We start from the raw sequence: 18,691 nt of genomic DNA, 5'->3' as shown, positions 1-18,691 counted from the left end.
CAGCACTTGGATGACTCTTACTGCCTTGCAGATCAGCTTTCTACACCCAATTTCAAGCCACACTCACACTGAATAGACTAAAAAAATACACTTAGCTGCTTTGCTCATACATGCGCCTTTCCCTGAGTGAAGGCATCCATTGGGGGTTCTCCTCTACACCAGAACAAGTGGAATTTAGTGACCAATAGCACTGCACTTGTGTTCAGCTTCAATGAATTTGAATCTGCAGTTTAAAAAACCCAAACAGAATTGATAGAAATGTTTATGATCACACTGTCTTTTCTTCATAACTTTTTTAAAGAGAGCACTATTTTTAGGTTGATTTCTTAGGGGATTTTTACTTTATTGGTATATTCTATTCAGGGGTGTGTGACCTCTGCCCACCCTGAGCCCTCAAGTTAAAAGTCCTAAGGCAAACATAGTTCTGTTCAAAGTAACTCACCTTATAAAAGTTTGTTAGTACCAGCAACAGTAGCAATGCAAGAAGCACTCCCCAACGAGCATGGCATATAGATGAACACAGAGTTGCTACAGAACAGCTACAAAACCAGATCACTTCTATGATGTTCTAGCTGTCAATATGAACATTTTTCTACTGTTAAAAACAGTAAGTCATTCCTTGCCAAGATTTTCCATGTGTAACAAAATACCTTCTCACTCAGCATTAAACTTCCAAGTTGTTTTTACATTTTAGGATGTAGTTCTAGCGGGTTTTGTGGGGTTTTTTAACATGGTCTTCAGTTTTAAGATACTACTTTACACATAATAAATAGTCTGTAGATCAGATAGAAAACTGCATGTCAAGAATGAATTGCAAAGTAAATTATCATTCCACTGACAGCCCACAGGGCTATTTTTTGCCACTTTTTCAAAAGGTTTTATTTAAACATACATACAGAAAGCACATGTTACATTATGTTACATTGCTGTTGAGTGTAAAAACAAGCAAGCAAACCTCTGCAGCCAAAGCTGGTGGTTCAAATGTGGACAGGGAAAAAGTAAAGATTAAATAAACTCTCAAGAGGCTACTTGTTAGCATAAATTAACTTCTGAGAAATCAAGACACCCAAAACTGCACTCATCTTCACCTAAAAGTAAGGTCAGTTCCTAGCATCAGCAGCTACACTGTCAACTAGAATGAAACATGGCACAAGAGCTTTAAATACATCACAAACTCAGATTTCAAAATGTAGGTCTTCCTGAACTTGGCTAATGGCACTCTGAACAAGCAGCAGTGCACAGATAAAGGCTTTAGACTTTCAAAGTATTAAAAGCAGAACTCCAAAAACATTTTATAGTTGGCATAATTTTGCTAAGCCTAGAGCTACAGATTCTGTAGGTTTGTACAGAAGTTACTCTGAAGCACACAAATACTGGAATTTAAACCGCCTGACAATATTATCGAGTATTCTCAGAGTACATTTCCAAAGTAATTTTTTGATTCTGCAGATTAATACTTCATATAGATTTTTAAATGCTGTTCTGGAATAAATTATTAAGATGGAATAGATATAACATTACGATGCAGCCAGATTAAAACTAAGGGAAAGTTCAGGTCATCTAGCTTTAACCAGGCTATTCAAAATGAACTTTAACTAACCTCCATTAAAGAAAAAAAAAAAAAGTAGGAAAAAAAGACTCAAAGCTGTCCCCTAAATTAAGTTATTTTTAAAAAAATCCAACAAAACAAAACCCACCACACAAAAACCAGAAAACAACGAAACCAAAGACAACCCACTGTTCCCAATATAGTCTCATTTTAGAACAGAAGCATTACTTTTATACCTTTTGTACTCTTTGGCAGGGAATTTATGAAGCCAAAACATGTCCTGACAAATCGAACCTTTCCTGAGAAGGGTTCATAGTCAAAACCTCATTTACGATGTGGTATGTGGGAAAGGAAAAGGTGTAACAGTCAACAACATGGAATGTACCAACAGATTTATGAAGGACAATAGTAGCAGTTATTTACATGTTCAGGGTACTTAATAGTTCTTTATGAATTAGGTCTCCCCTGTATAAATTAGAAAACTACAAAACGTCAAAATTGGGAGAATTCTCCACTTTCTTTAAAAGTTCAAGTAAAAACATCTTTGCAAGCACTTTCTTTAGACAATAGCGTATTGCTCATATAAAAGGTCTCTTATCCTATAGAAGTCCTGACAGAGACAGCCTTCCAATCCAATGCGCCCTGTTTCAGTCTGAAACAAAAGAGATGTTTCAATTTATTATCTTCACACTGATGAGGAACTTTTCATTCAGAATATCAGTCATTACAGTTTAAGACACAAAACACCTACCCTGCGAACAGCCACCAGGTTGTTGCACACGAGCACTCCTCCTACAAACTCAGCTTGTATACCTTCTCGCAAGAGAACTTGCTTGAAGTCAGAGAGTCTTGGCTCATTCATAAACACAGACTGATGTCCAAGAACCTTTAAACAACACACACAATTTTATTACTTGTGCCACTTAATACCTTCCATGTTTCAAAATATCATGTTGGCAGCAGTGTAGCCTAGATTATAGGACTAGAAGAGTGGTTCTTTTTCTGGTCACCTGCAGAAGACATTTCCAGATTAGGAAGGCTTTAGAAATTATCTGTCAAGTAAAGGAAAACTTTCCTTCTTTGCTGACATATTGAACACAAATGGAAAGCTGTCAATTGAAGATCCTGTATCCAAAACATGTGTCCTGCTTTTGGTCAGGATGCAGTTTCTTGGGTTTGGGGTTATTTGCCCCTTCCTTTTCCCCTCCCTTGGCTCTCACCCCCCCCTTCCCTCTTCCCCTGCTCTTTTCCTTTAAGGAGCAGGCAGCTGCGTGGATCTCAGCTCTCAGCCGGGGTAAAACCACGACAACATGCTATGCCAGGGACAGAGCTGCAGGAAACTGTACTGCTGATCAGTCTTTGACAGTTGTCATGAATCTGAACAGACTTTAGAGTTGTCTCCACATTTAGCTAGCTCCTAGAGCAAACTACACTTAAGACTGTGCAACAGTATATTAAAGAGCAATTCTAATGTTAGAAGGCATTGTAATCATTCAAAGATAATACAGTACCTACTCACAGGCAAAGTATTTGAATTTAAGAATGAAGATAAATTTACAGAAAAGATTAATTTGATGAACTCTCGAATCACTACTGTAGAAGCAGAGACATGTGAATTTCTAAGATCTAGATGTCAAGTATACAAATTACTTCCCATAACACAAACAAAACATAATAAATATCCAAGAGTGTCTAAACACCAAATAATTTCCAAATCTGCAAGTATTAACTATAAATACAAAACATGCTGATTAAAACCTTATCTTCACAAATAGAAGGTACCATACACTAGGCACTGTGGTGGATGCAAGAGATCATCCTTTGTGAACAGCATAAGAACTGAAAGAAGAACAATACTGGGTTTAACAAAGAAAATTAAACATGAAAATCCATTTTCAGAGAGGCTTTCATTTGAATAACATCACAGTATCAACCTCTGAGCACTAGAAAAAGACAAATGAATCCAGAGCTCTTCAAGAAAGAATTCCAGATGAGCAAAATTCCTGTACCTCATGAGGTGGCAGAGGTTCCAAAGTAGGAATGATCTCACTCTCCTCACACATCTCCTTGTCATCGTCTCCAAAGAGGCTTTTCATGGCCTTCTGTTGTGCAATGACACTGGAGTCTGAAGAAGGCAGATCCACTTGCATCTCTAAGTCTTCTTCTTCCCTCAGCTCCCCCTCTTCCAAAATCACTCCAGTATCCACTTTCGAAACCCGCATGTCCAGAACACCATCTATCCAAGCCAGCTCAGCATCCTTGGCTTTACAGAACTGAAGGGAGCTGACAAGAGAATCTTTTAATCTGACCTGGATTGCACAAACACAAAAGTACTATTAGTTTGATGGAAAACGCAGAAAGTTTTTACTTCAAGCTTTAAAAATTGGCACTTCTCCTTCCACTGTCCCTCCACATAAGTTTGATTCATACTCTTTTGGGAAGGAAAACGAGGGAAAAGGTAATTGGTACCACCAAGGCAAGGTGTTCTGTAGCTTCAAAATGTATTTTGTATTACCCTTATGTCCCTATTCAACTTAAAGCAGTGGAGATCAGTATCTTTTTTATTTTAACCAAGACAAAAAAGAACCTATACAACTGCAAACTTGACTTAAAATTACAGCAAGAGCAATCAACTCCTTTTAAAATAGAAGAAACCTTCTTCACACCCAAGGAATTCCTCTGTTGGCCTTTGTAAATTTAAGTGAAGTTTCTAGAGATATATTTAGGTTACTGAACAGCAGTTATAAATTTCAACAATAAAAATATAATTAATAATTTATTGTCAATAGATTTTAAAGTACAAAAGACATGACCTGGTGCATTCCAGGACTTTAACCCTTAATTAAAGCCCTATGCTGAAAGAGCATTATCCACAGGAGATTGTGCATGATCCCCACAGTGGAATCAAGGCTGCAACTGTATGAACGATACAGCAACTAACTATCCACTCCAAAGACACCCAAAGTCTGACACCCCACTCACATCTATTATTTTCTAATGTCATCTGTTGAGAAGGTTTACAGCAGAAAAACAAACTGAAGCTGTGCAAAAGACTGGATTTCCCCTTTACATTAAAAAAATACCAAGATTAAATATGAAGCAATTACAATTTTATTCAGATAAATATTTTGTGAAAAATGACAATCATGTCATTTCTTCAATACTAGCAATTTTCATAGTTTAAAAAAAAACAACAAACATCCCAAAAACCCCAAAACCAACATCCAACAAACCAGACACAGAATCTAACACTGCTGTTTTCAGACTGTCAGAACAGTATAGTTTTGAGAAACTGGAACTTTCTGCTTCCTACAAGGTGACAAGGTTTTCTCTGGAAAGGAGAAGCATCTCTTTCAATAATTCTACCGATGTTTTTCTACTAACTTTAAAGGGACAAAAGGAATACAGGACCAACGCCTAAAGCACATCAGATACTTTCTTCTCACTTCAGAAGTTGAACTGGGACCATACATAACTTTCACATACTTCACACACATTATCCAAGTTTTCTTATTAAGAGCTTAACCATGCAAATAAAATGCAGTACATTAATGAGGTGAGTGAGGGGGAAAATGGGACACTAGCACATAGAGGTGTCTTATTTTTCACATCAACTCATTCCTAATGTTACAAGTTCATTTTTAGGTTCTATTTAGGCACAAAGGATTTTTTTTTCTTCTTTGCTCTCTTAAGGCTCCCCTTTAGATTCCAAAAAGACTCCAAGTAGCGTGCACAGTGGCACTTTAAATACAGGCATTATTAATCTATCAAGACTTGAGTAAAGCAAAATCATGTTCCCACGCACACAAACTTTACACGCTGATCTCACATTAAAGCTTTTAAAGAATTCTTAAGCATAAGCATAAGGAGAAAGCTTACCTAGAAGACAGAACAACACTACTAATGTCTTGATGACGCAACACAAATGTACACATAGGTACTACCACCTCTCCTCTCCCAGAGTGGAGGGCTAAAGTAGAGCCTGTCAATCCAGCTCTACTACGTTTCAGAGTAGTTACAGAACTAACCTGGTAAATGTGAGTTTCGCTGGTTGCATCTACAGTTTCGTGCAGTTTTGGCATGTAAACTTTAATATCCTTTCCACCAAAAGCTCTGCAACATTCTGCAAGGTCCTGACTGGCCTCAGGGGGTCCATGGACAATGATCAGTTGTCTTGGCTTCATTTGGTTAATGATTTTTTTAATTGAGTCCCCATCTGAGCGTCCTTCATAGTCAATGTATGTAACTCTGGCTCTAGTTTAAATTAAAAAGCCAATAATAGCATTTGTTTAGGTTAGAAGATTAAACCTTCAAGTGCTCCAAAATATTTAATTTAAAAATCTATGATGTTTTGAAGTTATTCTACATCAGCAAAAGCTGTCAGCATAAACTATATTATGGGTCAGTAAAACACAGAATTGTCAAAATACAAGCACATGTGTATTTAACACTATAAATTCCCAAAACCCACAGTCATCCAAAACAGGAGAAGAGCATATTTAACAAAGTTACTTTAACAAAATATATACAGTGATTGAATATCTATGCTAATACACTATTATATCATTTGTTCTTCCTCTCACTTGTCTCCATCATACAGTGAACAAACTATGAATTTCTTCTTAGAGTGGGGAACCAAAAACCTACTTAGATAGTTTGGGAAAAAAAAAACAGCACAAAAAAACCACACCAGAAAGCAAGCCCTTACCCACTTTAATTCCAAGCTAGGATTTCACCCAATTAGGACTGTACCTATGCCATCATTCTAGCAGAATTGACAAGAATGAAGCCACTCACTTAATTTCCATGGAGTCTGTTGCAGAAATACATTTGGTAGGAACATCTGATAGATCCTGGTCCATAGGCTCTTCTCCATTTGTCAAACCAGATTCTAATTTGCTTTTTTCTTCTTCTGTTGCTTGAAGTTCTGGAACTAGAAAATCCTCAGGCCTAAAGAATGAAAGGCATTTTGCTTTTAATAGCCTTATAGTATAAACAAAGCACTACATAATCTAAAACCAAACAAGGTTGTTACTACTACTGAGATGACTTATAATGGTTATTGCCAAGAATTTTATTACACTTGCCTTCAATATTTCCATAATTGACCAGAACTTGTTTGGAAAATATCACCTTCCTATCTTAAAAAGGAACTTTGTTATCTTGGGAAATACTGGCAAATTGAGGTTTTCTAGCAAGCATTCCTTAAGCAAACAGGACAAGTATTGCTAGATTTTTCTAGGATGAACAATGTCCTTTCCCCTCACTATAAACTTACAAAAATTATGTGTACCTTAAAGCAGAACAAAAAGGTTAAGAAAATCTTTTATCTTATAAAAGGGAAAAAAAAAAAAAGCCTGGAGTGGAAGCACATCCTAAGGCATGTGAACACAGGGCAAGGATCAGCACTCTGCTGCTTCAATCCTATCATAAGCTTCCTGTGAGACTTAGTCCAAACTGTCTTAACTGTTCAAAGTCACTGCAGTTGGAGGAGTATATAAAAGTGCTGCAAAAGAAACAAAGCTATGAGGTTTAATTTCATTATTTCCATTTCTGAATTACTTCATAGCTAGTACATTTTACTATGAATTACCACCACATACTTGATAATCTCGCCATATTCATCCCATTTAATTCTTTCTTCAGGGGCTGGAAACATTGGGTAAGACTTCTTTGCCTGTTTGAAGAAGCTTCCTTTACGGCTACCTTCACCTTTCATCATCAAATCATGTTTGGTCTTATGTACAGTTGGCTGATCAATATCCTCTTCAGCATCACTCTCATCACTGGAATCAATATCTGCCCTGAAATGACATTGCAAAAAATGGCACTTGCTCTTTTCTTCGGGTTTAATATTACATAAACACGCTGAGTGGAAAATAACAGTTGACATCACACTGACCAAAGACAAGGGCAGTTTATGTACCTGAGTAAGAGCTCACAGTCAAAAAGCAGAGGAAACAGGTCTATCATAACATCAGATTAAAGGCAGCCATTCCTGATTCCTCAGGGTCCTCAAACAAGTCTATCAAGACTATCTTTTTTATTTATCCCTTAAACAGTTGAAGCAGCAGAATGATCCCACAGAAATCTCAACTCTGTAACAGCAAAATGCAACAGCCAATATATACTTACTCTTTAGATTGTTCTAACTTCTTAGCTGCTTCTTTCTTCAGTTTCTCTTTTTCTAGGTACTCTTCAAGTTCTTTTCCTTCCAATTTGACACGTTTTCTCAGCTGAAGATAGAAGTAATATTACTCTTATAGTGAGTAGATGACATGACTTTAATATTTTTCTTACACCTTTCTGACAAGGATATTTGTACTTAAGTACCAAAGCCAAGTACGACTTGTATATCACATACACTCACATACACAATTATGCAGCTGTGTGGCACCTAGCTCTGACAACATCATGATGTTTCTAAAGGTATTAACATCAATCAGCTTTACAAAAATCTCTTGAAACATCTCTCCAACAAGTGGACAGAAACAGTCCAAGATCAGCAGTATGTTATTAACTTCTGTGTCACTAACACCAAACCAGAAGAACCCAGCAAAGTCATAATAACAGTCAAAACAATGGTAAACTTTGTTTTTTCTTTCCTGAAAGATCAAATTGGAGTATAGGTCACCCTGAATAATGCTGAATTCTACTAGTAGTCTAATACCGCAATTCAACGCATCCCATCTAAAACTAAAATAAAGCTGCATCATCAGGGTTTAAATTATCACTGTGATCACAGGGGACTCCCTTAAACTAACAATGTTTACCACAAAGACAAAAACACATGTAAATAAACTACTGAAAATAATTTGAAAGCATGAATGAACTGTATTCTTCTAATTCCTAGCTTTCACTGATCTTTCTAATTCTCGTGGGATATATTATACTGATCTGACTTGATTCTCTCCTCATCCAAACCCACAGTATTTTCTAGCAAGAATAATCAATCGTACATTGTGGTCTGTACATCAAGTGCAAACAGAAATTTTTCTCAAACAACAAAATCAGAGGAAAGTGTTCTCTAAATATTCAAAAGTGATTTCATGTTCATGTCTATGGAGTATTAATTTTGCCACACCACCAACCAGCGTTTCACAGTTCCTAAGGGAAGGCCTATTTTTATGTAAGTTTATCCACAATTAAATTGTTAAATGCTCAACATACTGATTTCAAGTTTCCTTCCACCACTAAAAGCTTTGTCAGTAGACCAAAAAGGAAACTAAATTAAGTTTTGCTTGTATTCCCCGAAATGGTCCACAATAAAAAAGAAACAACCCTACCCCAACCTTTGAGATACACAGACAACTCTTACCTCAATATCTATAACTTTTTCAGAAGGATTATCAATCAAGAATCGTGCTAATGTTCCAGGTGTAGTGCGGTACGTTAAAATTATAGAGTTTTTAGAATCCTGGCACCATTGGATGAAAAGATCTCTAGAAAATCCACACTCTAAGTCAGGCTGACTGGCAAGAACAACTTTTGGACTAGGCACTCGAGCCAGATCCAACAGACTATGACATAAGGAGAGATGGCGGAACTGAAAAGGGTTGTTTCTCTTGTCTTCAAAACATCTCATCAACTTGTCACTCATCCATTCAACCTAAAATATGCATTGAGAAAAAGTTATCTATAAGAATATGAGTACAATAATGTAAGAACCTGGTATGAAGTACAGGATTCAGCATGCGTGTGATTACATCAACATTTCCCAGCAAGCATAGAATGCTGAGTGTAACACAAAAATGTACTTTTAAGTCCTCTTTTTTTTTTAAGTTATAAACTACTTTACCAAGTCTTGTGATAAAATCAGAAATTACTACCAAGCCTATAGCCATGACTGGACTCTGTTTTACTTGAAAGATCCGAGACATAAACACACGTTACAGAATAAAGACAACACCCAGCATTTAGCCACTTTTACTGTTAAAATACTTTTGCATACAAGCTGCATTACCCTCTTTGTAACTGCATTTCAAAATCAAAACAAACCTGTGACTTAGAGAACTCCACTACATTGTAGCTGACGTTATTCAGAAGTGCCAGAGAGTAGACTCCTAATCCGGCATCTTTTGTTCTCCAGATCTGATCAAGAAGTTGAGCAAGTTCCAGAACTCTGCCTGCTGTATCCACAGCTATTAATACGTTTCCATCACCCCGTAACGTCTCCAAAACATTAGCTAGGAAGAATAAAAACAAAACAAAAACCAACTTAAACTTTGAACAAAAATAAGAATGTTTGTGGCTTGGGGTTTTTTCTTTGTTACATCACACTAGCAATCATAATGAAAAGCAAATTGAACACAAAAATAAATTAAACCTCACAAAGAGATCCAAATCCACGTTTCCAACAAAATTAAAAGAAGCTGGAGTGTTCTTGGTAGTTCTTAAGATTTCACTACCTTGATACCGCTTTTTTTAATTAAAAAAAAAACAAGCAACCAAACAACCAGGAGTAAAATGGAGTTTAAAAAAGAATGTGCTAAGGAAGGTCATTTAAAGATTCCTCAAGAAAAGAGTAATTGTTACTGGTTAAAACACAGTTTTCAAATGTGCTTCATTATTTTCAATAAAATGTTTGACCCACAAGACCAGGGCTGTCAGAGAGTTAACTCCAAATTTTGTTACATTTTAATAAAGGTTCTTAGTTTGGATGCTGATTTACAATAGTTAATAAATTACATTTATGCTATTTTCAAGCCCAAAGTGAATACATACTCAGCAGCTGTTCATCCCTTTGCTTCCTCCTGGGTTGTACATAAGTAGCATTAAAGGAATCTGTAATAAGTAACGAAGGCCGGCTCAACATTTCCAAGGAACATCCATTCAGATGGCTGGAGAAAAAAGGCAAAAATCTCACTTCTTGTATCTCAATTTTATGAGGAAAAAAAAAGAGAGCTATTTTCCAGATGTTTGCATGTACAGAAATCTAACTCCTCTATAGCTGAATGTTTCCTGCTTCAAGCTTACAAATAAATAAAACTGCGTGGAATAAAGAATCCCAGAGCTAATGCTTGTTTCAAACCGAATACTCCAAGCCCAAGTGAAATTAGTGGTCTTACTAGAGCTAGAAAGGCACTGCTACTTCCACACCTAACACCACCTAAAAAAATACATATTGCTTTGTTGAACTTACATCTCCCTCTTGTGGTTGAAATCAACTGCATAAACAATTTCTTCCTCTCCATCCTTTACAATCTTCCAAATTGTGCCTCCTATCATGTGGCCAGCTGGCAATGGTGTGATTGACAAACCATGTCCTTTGCCTACAGAAGTTTTAAACATTTTAGGTACATGAGATGCATTAAAATCCATCACTCTGAATAAGAGACAGTAACTTTAAACCTTTTTTTTTCTTTTTTTTTTTTTTTTCCCAATTCACTTCTCTTATGTCTCCAGAAAAAGAAATTACAGTGAAAAACCACTTCTTCCCTCCACCTCCCACCAATACTCAGAGGCACTGCAGAGCTGCTCTAACTATAGACCTAAACAACAGCAAATTATATAACAAGTATACCACATGAAAGCAAGCACACTGGTGAAAGGCAGACCTCTCTCTGGGGCAACACAAAATGTTTACTGTATCATTCACTGCCTAGGGACTTAAAAAAACATATGAAATACACAAGATGGAAGTGTCTCAGAATAGCAAATACACAAGTCAAACAATGCTAGGAAAGGTGTCCATGTGCTGCAGTCAGAATGACAGATTTTTCACCACCTGATGCCTTTTTTTTAAATACACTGTTACTCCTCCTTATTGACACTAGCCTAGACTTTTGTCAGAGTAAAACTAGACCATGGAGGACCATTACTTACTTCCTATATTCCACCAACTTGAACAGAAGGGAACAGCTCTAATAATAACTAAAACATGCATTATCTTCTTAGATACATCCACTGAGTCTTTTTTCCACTAAATATGAAAAAGCTGGGGGGTTTAAAAAAGTTGCTCACTAAAATTTCCTTTAAGATGTAAAGGTTGGCAGCACAGACACAGCCTTGCTACAAAAACCTTGAAAAAGGGTCAGCAGCCTTTCAAGGATGGCATCCCATTACTATTTTCCAAATTACAGGGCAAGTATTTTGGCAAGCAGCATTCACAAACCAGGAGACACTACATCTCAGAGACAAGCTGCTGGTGGTGTTTGTTCAAGAACAGGGTTTCCATTTCATTCTGATCTTTAAATTCAACAAGAGTGAAAAGCTGCTGATTCTCTGGATGCTACAGTTCCTAGCAACAGGCTACTCAGTATCATTCAGAATCAGTGAAGACCTCCTTATTAAAGCATCCAAATGCTGTAACTCAACCTCTGCAATCTACTCATTCTCTAGAAAACTTTCCTTTGTGCTACTGGTTACTGAAGGGGTCTGAGGTATCTACCACTAGGCAGGAGTAAATGCTTTTGAGACGCATCAGCAAATTCCAAGAAAAGTTAAAAAAAAAACCAACCAAAACACCCAAAACCCCACAAACAAGAAACAAATGTCTAAATACGCTTTGGCATGACCTCCTCCTCATTAAGTAGAAATTCTACCCAGTTCCACATATGATTACTGAGGCAAACATCCAGCTGACAGACTGACACAGACCAATTGAATTCAGCCCTGCAAAATGCACATTACAAACCTTACTCCCTTTAAGTTACTTCAACTCTTAATGACTCTGTTGCCTTTGGCTAAAAGCAATTTCTTGAAACTCTGGTGACAACTTTACCTTTCAAGTTCACAATCTGAGAAAATTTCAGCTGTTGTATCTTATCAAAGGCTGCATCTACATCATCCAAGGTAAAGAGTGTGAAATCTTCGGTATTATGGCGGGACTAAAACAAATAACAAGTATAAACCATTCAAGAACCTGAGCACTCTATCATATCAAAGACATTGTGTATGAAAGCATCAGCTTAAACTTACCTGGTAAAGATCATACATAAACATCTGTCCCATTTTATATACAGGAATAGTTGCATAAATGGCACAATTCAACCCCATTTTTCCAACTGCATATGGAAGAGCACCAAGGTGTAGAGGGTCAGGGTGAGAAAGAAGAACAGCATCAACCTGGTGTACATGTCTACAAACAGAGGGACAACAGAAGTTGGTGGAAAGAGTTCTGTATGGTCTTATATTCCACCTATTATGGCTATCTTGAGAATACATACACAGTCTGCATACCAAACCAGAAAACATAAGCCCTTCCACGTTTAGAACAAACTTTTCAAAATCCCAACTAAAAGATATTTCCAAACATTCAAGTACTTAAAAGTGCAAGTGACTCCTTAAAATATAATTTCAAGGTCTGGAACACATAAGTTTCACACTAAATTCTTGATTAGAAAGACCATAATGTATACTTGGACACCAGAAAGTACATTAACCAAGTGGCCAAAAACGTTATCCCTGCAAACATGCTGCCAATTATTTACACATCTAAAAACCTAAAACAGACTACAACTTTTCCTCTGGTGATAAAGACCAAGTAACAGGATCAAAGACATTACAACCCTTAAACTGATAAGGAACAAATTAGAATATATTTCTTTAAAAACATTAAAGGTCAATTATATTGTTTAAGAAAAGCAGTACATAATTTTGGAGGTTTTAATTTTAAAAACAGGGTTTTTTTTTCTTGCACAGTGTTACATAAAATAATAATACAAACTACAAACTTGGTACCTATGAGTAAAAATCTTGAGGGCACAAAACACACACAAGAAGTGATAATACAAGTGGGTCTGAAAGTTTTTTGTTCCCTGACATAGCAACTGGGGCACACACGCTCTTGACGGATGTGCATTTTGTCTAATTGCTTCTCTAGTAAGAGAAGGAATGTTGTACGTTACCCTTAGTACATCATAATCCTCACTTAAAAGACTCTAAACACTGCAAGGGTGTCAATGCTAGAAAAGTGAAGCTATAAAAATAGCATCACAAAGCTTAGTCTCTTTCAGGAATTTCCGTGTTTCAGTCACAATCTTGTAATCAATGCCTGCATCAGCAATGCTCCTTGCTGTAAACCTGCAGTAGTTCAGTATTAAATTCTAGACAGGTTTAATTCTTTGCAAGGTTGGGATAACATCAGCTGTTTTCCTGACAGTCTACTCAACTTCAAACAAGAGGCAACAGCTGAACCACTTTGTATTCAGCCTATGTACACTAAGGATTCTTCAATTTAAAACTTAGTTAACCATTCTAAACAAGTTTAGAACCAAGGCCAGTCTCCTACAAACTCTGTTCGTCATGTTTATGCAAAAAGAACCCAACCCAAAACGTCCAAGCTAGAACACTGAACAGTCAGAATTACAATTAATAGACGTTACCCAGCTCACATAAAAAAAAACCCCAATTTTTCTACTGGAAATGTAGAATAATTCTCCTCATATAAAGCATTCCTCAAGCAACAACAAAAAAATTTTGGATTTAACATCATCAGAGACCACTGCATGGTGTCTTGAAAACTGTCATAAAAGGACACGACCTATTTTAAAAAGTGCACGAGCTGAACTACTTACTTCCTCAGGGAATCAATAATGTCCATAGAAAAGTTTTCATCCCAGCCACAGTCCAAAAGAAAACGAAATTCATCTACTTGCAACAGATAGCAAAGGGCAGATTCCTCCTGCACCCCTGACAGCGTAGTCAGCTTGATAATGGATGTCATTTTGCTTTCCAAGTGTTTACACTCCCAAAGAACTAATCTGAACAAGGGGAAGGAAAAAAAAAACCCGTTTAACTGACTAATCCAAAGGAAAAGTCTATCAAATTTCTGAGAATATGCAAGGTAAGTTGTGAGTGCTGCTCAATGCAGCCAGGCAATACCAATTAAGTCTCAGAGGATAACTTTTGGTTGCTCTAGGTCTTCCGTTAATATAACGAGAGGTATTTCCACCGTAAGAATAAAAAATGATCACTAGGCGTCGCGCAGTTCGCAGCTCCCCTCAGAAGGCCGGCCAGGGAGACCCCGGGACACGGCGCATCCAGGGCTGCGGCCCCGCAAGTCCGGCGACGGCCCGAGAAGGGCCTCAGCGCCAGAGGGGGGGCGAGGGCGGCGGGAAAGGCGAGGGGGGGTGAAGCCGGGGACTCCGCACTGCGGCTCCAGCGCCTCCCGGCCCTGCCGGCCGGGCCCGCCACCGGGAAAGAGGCCTGGCACTGACGGCGTGAGCTCCGCCGGCCGGGCCCGGCGTTAAAGGACAGAACCCTTTGCCTACTCCAGTCCCGCGAGGAAGAGGAGAAGAAGGAAGAAGAGGAAGAGAAGGGCGAGCTCGGCGAGCGCTTCACGCCTCGGCACTGGGCCGAGCTCGGCTCCCCGCGGTGAGGAGAGGGTCGTTCAGAGGGGAGCGCTGGCGCTGGCCCGCGGCGCTGCCCCCGAGCCGCCGCCGCTACCTGCCTCACGGGCCGCCCGCACACCGGCCTCCCTCACGCCCCCCGGGACGCGCGCCCACCGCCTCCACCCCGCGCAGCACCCTCCGCCATCTTGCGGGAGGCGGGGAGAAGGAGGAGCGAAGGTGGAAGGGTAACGGACGGCACCACCGCGAGGCGGAGGGGCCTTCTCCCCCTCTCCCCGTGCGCCTGATGGGCTCTCCGGGCCTGCTTGCTCCGCCCGTCGCCCTTGGAGCGGCCGTTGCGCAGGGCCTGCCGGCAGCGACACCGGTAACGGCTGAGGGCCGCGTTGGGGGCGGGAGTAGCCGGGAGGGCGTTCGGTACCGGCCTCACCTTTCCCCGAGAGCGCCTCGCCCTGTCACCGATCCCTCCGGTTGGATCACGGGGCCGGGGGGGGGACTGGGCGGGAGCGCCCTTCAGTCACGGGCCTTGACGGCGCTCTTGCCCCAGCGAGCACGGGCGTGCAGGGGGCGGTGGGGGTCGCGGGCGGTTTGTGTCGGTCCGCAGTACACGGCGTGTGGTTCTGAGCGGGCAGCTCTGCGGCTCCTGGGTGTCTCGTATGACTTCCAGCCAGACGCTGGCGAAGGTTCGGGACGTTGGAAGAGGCTTTGCTGGATTTTAGGAATGACCTTTCATCCTTACCTGTGAATTCTCTGCACGGCTTATCGCGCAGTCCCGTTTCAGATAACAAAGCGTTCATCTACAGGTTACAAACGCCTTTATAGTGTTATACAGAACAGCCAACTTGTGTACCGTTAGAATTATTTTAATGGGCAAATTATTCTAGAATATTTCATCAGGGGTGTCTTCAAAGAGATGTTCAATTATTTCTTGCCCATTTTAGGAGAAAAATCCTATTTCCCAGGGCCAGGAGTTCGGATTATTTCACAGAAACCTGTGTATGGATTTGAGGTTGGCACGTGTCTTGAAGGAAGCGTTTGATTGCCACTGTGTTTATTGCACTGTTGTAGTGTACTAGAAAGTGAGATTACAGGTACCAGGTATGCAGCAGTTTCTGTGTACAGGTTTATGATTAAGTCTGATTTGTTATGCTTTTCTCTCTAGCAGTCATGGTGAATTTTGTCCAAGCTGTGCGTGATCACTGGGTTCAGCTCCTTGTTCCATTAGGATTTGTGATCGGATGCTATTTGGACAGAAGGAATGATGAAAAGCTGTCAGCCTTCAGAAACAAGAGCTTGTTATATAGAAGGTCTGCTTTATGATGCCTTTTAAATATATTTTAAGTTCCTTTGCAAAGTGCTCCTTTAGTTTTTTTGAGACTCCATTATGGAAAAAAAAATGAGTGATGCTGTTAAAATATTAAAGGGAAGAAAGCTCTAAAAGTTGCAGTAAGCTTTCAGAAAGGGGTTTAGGTCACTAAATGCTGTCTGAAAATTTCATAGAGCCATAGAATATACTGACTTGGAAGGGACCCATAAGGATCATCCTTTTAAATAAAACTTAACCATTTGTTTCCCTTAAACTGCCCGTACAGAATAGCTGAGTAAGAATGACAATTTACAACCATACATTAACCTAGTCTTAACTATACAAGAATTGTTAGTGCTGAGCACTGTTGTTTTCAAAACAAATGTTCAGTGCTACTAGTAAAATGGAATCTTGAAGGACTGAAGTAAAAGAAACAATTTCAAACTTTTCTAGAAAATGTACTTTTCAGGAAAACCTCTGGTATGGTTTTGGGGAGATTTATAAATCAGGCCAGGGTAAAATATGTGAAAGAGTGTACATACCAAAACAATGTTAGATGTGTGTTAATGGGAGGAGGAGAGCTGTAAAGTGTACCTTAATGTAAAAAATAAATAATGTATTAGGGTAGGATTTTCTGTAGGTATGAATTTTCTTCTCCATGTCTTTAAAACTATTGCATAATTTTAGTAACTGAAAGTAAATACTTCTCTAAATTTGTGTCATTTAAAAATAATAACCAAGTTTTGAAAAATTAACATTTATAAATGTTTTGTGTTGGCAACTGCTGAAGGATGTGATTATATATGTGGTTCAGTTTGGGTTTGCTGGCAGCTGACATCTGTCTGAGGGAGAGTTTAGCTAAGGGATTGCCTCTTCTGGATCAGGTCTCCTAGTTCTGCTTTGGACCGTACGGTTAATGAAACAACAGGGGAGGGAAATCATGCTGAGCAGCATAAACTAACAGGAGGAATGTTACTATCAATTTGCAGGTGGATTTCTTTTTTTTTAATCTGGTGTCACCTAGATTAGTTCTGAGTAAGAAAGTAAGTTTATGACATAATCCACCCCACTGTTACATGAGCAATATTTCTACTGCAGCTGCTGGCAACGTTGAGCTGGTATTTCAGAGTATTGCAAAAATCCCCTCAGCTCTCACACCTCGTTCTCTTCCCACTAAAGATTTTTTTTTTTTTACTTAAAGAAGTAGAATTTTTCTGGTTTGATCCCATTGTGTAAGAAGTCAGTTAACTTCTTAAGAGGGTAGTGGTTTGTGCTTCCATTGAAGTGCCTGGGAGTTAAGAGGACTCAGTCCATTGAAGCTCAGTACTGAGAGATTTTTAAATGACAAGGATTAGTGAAAGTTAAATTTACACTTCTCACAATTAAGGTATTGCAGAATAATTACTTTATTAGGAATTAATCTACAGAAATGATCCTAATTTTAGTCTCTTTCTTTCCACAGAGAATTGAAGCCTGGTGAGGAAACTACATGGAAATAAAGGCTGCTTCTGAAGTGGAAAATATTTGCATTTGATTTATCATCTTATCTCACATGCTGAAAGAATAGTATTGAGGTTTTTATCTTGAAAGAATATGTAAGGCTACATATATAAAGGACACACACACAGTTCATCGGTGTGAGTTTAATTCTCAATCTTAACTTTTTTGGAAGATGATTTAATTACATGACTAATGTGTCCGGGAATTCCATTAGTTCACAAGTGTTGACAAGTTTTTGTCCCCAGAAGTGATACTCTGCAGTGGGGGAGGAAGAATTATGTAATAAAGAAAAACTATGCAAAAATAATTTGTGGTTATTGATCAGTACGGTGTGAAGTTCGTATGTGTATGAAAGCTAGTTCCTAGGTTAGCTGGAGGAGTACTTAACATAGACCCTGACAGTTGTTGGCAGTTCTTTGGGGTATTTTAATTGTACCTGAAGAATGAGGAAAGGCTGAGTGAGCTGGGACTGTTCAGCCTGGAGAGAAGACTGAGGGGGGACCTTATTAATGTTTATAAATATCTTAAGTATGGGATGCAGGGGGAAATGGGCAGCCCCTTTTCAGTGTCTGTGGGGACAGGACAAGGGGCAATGGCTGCAAGTTGGAGCACAGGGAATTCCACAGCAACATGGGGAAGAACTTTTCCCCAGTGAGGGAGCCCTGGGACAGGCTGCCCAGGGGGTGTGGAGTCTCCTTCTCTGGAGAGATTCCAGCCCCGTCTGGACACTGACCTGTGCAATATGAGCTGGGGAGCTGCTTTGGCAGGGGTGTTGGACCCGATGAGCTCTCGAGGTCCCTTCCAACCCCTGCGATTCCATGAATTTCTTGTTCTGATTCCCTCCTTAGCCCAGTTTGGACAGGCCACGGGTGGGGTACTGCGGCTGGGGGCGCCACGGTAGGTGAACCCGGAGGGCGGAAGGGTCGGACAGCCGGCGGGAACCAGAAGCGAGCTGGCGCTGCCGGGCGTTGGCTAAACGCGGTGAGGTAAGGCAGCGGGGCCGTCCGAGGGAACAGGAAGTCCGGGGCGTTCCGCGTCGGGTGACGG

General features: G+C 39.5%; 2 protein-coding genes across 5 annotated transcripts; one reads left to right on the top strand and one right to left on the bottom strand.

Moving 5' to 3' along the window:
• Positions 1-859: 859 nt before the first annotated feature.
• On the bottom strand, positions 860-14,441 carry CPSF2 (cleavage and polyadenylation specific factor 2). The gene is made up of 15 exons (XM_084270587.1): positions 14,375-14,441; positions 14,068-14,253; positions 12,470-12,629; positions 12,273-12,378; positions 10,692-10,821; positions 10,274-10,389; positions 9,548-9,735; positions 8,868-9,158; positions 7,685-7,785; positions 7,153-7,353; positions 6,347-6,499; positions 5,578-5,803; positions 3,559-3,858; positions 2,301-2,435; positions 860-2,201 (listed from the first exon to the last, which is right to left on the bottom strand). Exons 2-15 carry the CDS (start codon positions 14,214-14,216, stop codon positions 2,109-2,111), a joined length of 2,349 nt encoding a protein of 782 aa, XP_084126713.1. The 5' UTR covers positions 14,217-14,253; positions 14,375-14,441; the 3' UTR covers positions 860-2,108.
• Positions 14,442-15,049: 608 nt separating this feature from the next.
• Positions 15,050-17,968, top strand: NDUFB1 (NADH:ubiquinone oxidoreductase subunit B1). Of its 4 annotated transcripts, none has more exons than XM_084270485.1 (3): positions 15,050-15,205; positions 16,001-16,145; positions 17,607-17,968. In XM_084270485.1, exons 2-3 carry the CDS (start codon positions 16,006-16,008, stop codon positions 17,641-17,643), a joined length of 177 nt encoding a protein of 58 aa, XP_084126611.1. In that variant the 5' UTR covers positions 15,050-15,205; positions 16,001-16,005; the 3' UTR covers positions 17,644-17,968. The 4 variants fall into 4 exon arrangements, with proteins under 4 accessions (XP_084126611.1, XP_084126613.1, XP_084126612.1 ...); XM_084270487.1 differs by having other exon boundaries at positions 15,134-15,205; positions 16,004-16,145; XM_084270486.1 differs by having other exon boundaries at positions 15,202-15,308.
• The last annotated feature ends 723 nt before the right edge of the window (positions 17,969-18,691 follow it).

This window comes from Gallinula chloropus, assembly GCF_964237585.1.
Source record: "Gallinula chloropus genome assembly, chromosome: 14".
In the NCBI taxonomy this organism is placed as follows: Eukaryota; Metazoa; Chordata; class Aves; order Gruiformes; family Rallidae; genus Gallinula; species Gallinula chloropus.
The sequence above is the reverse complement of the archived record's forward strand: the minus strand, read 5'-3'. Positions and strand labels throughout refer to the sequence as shown.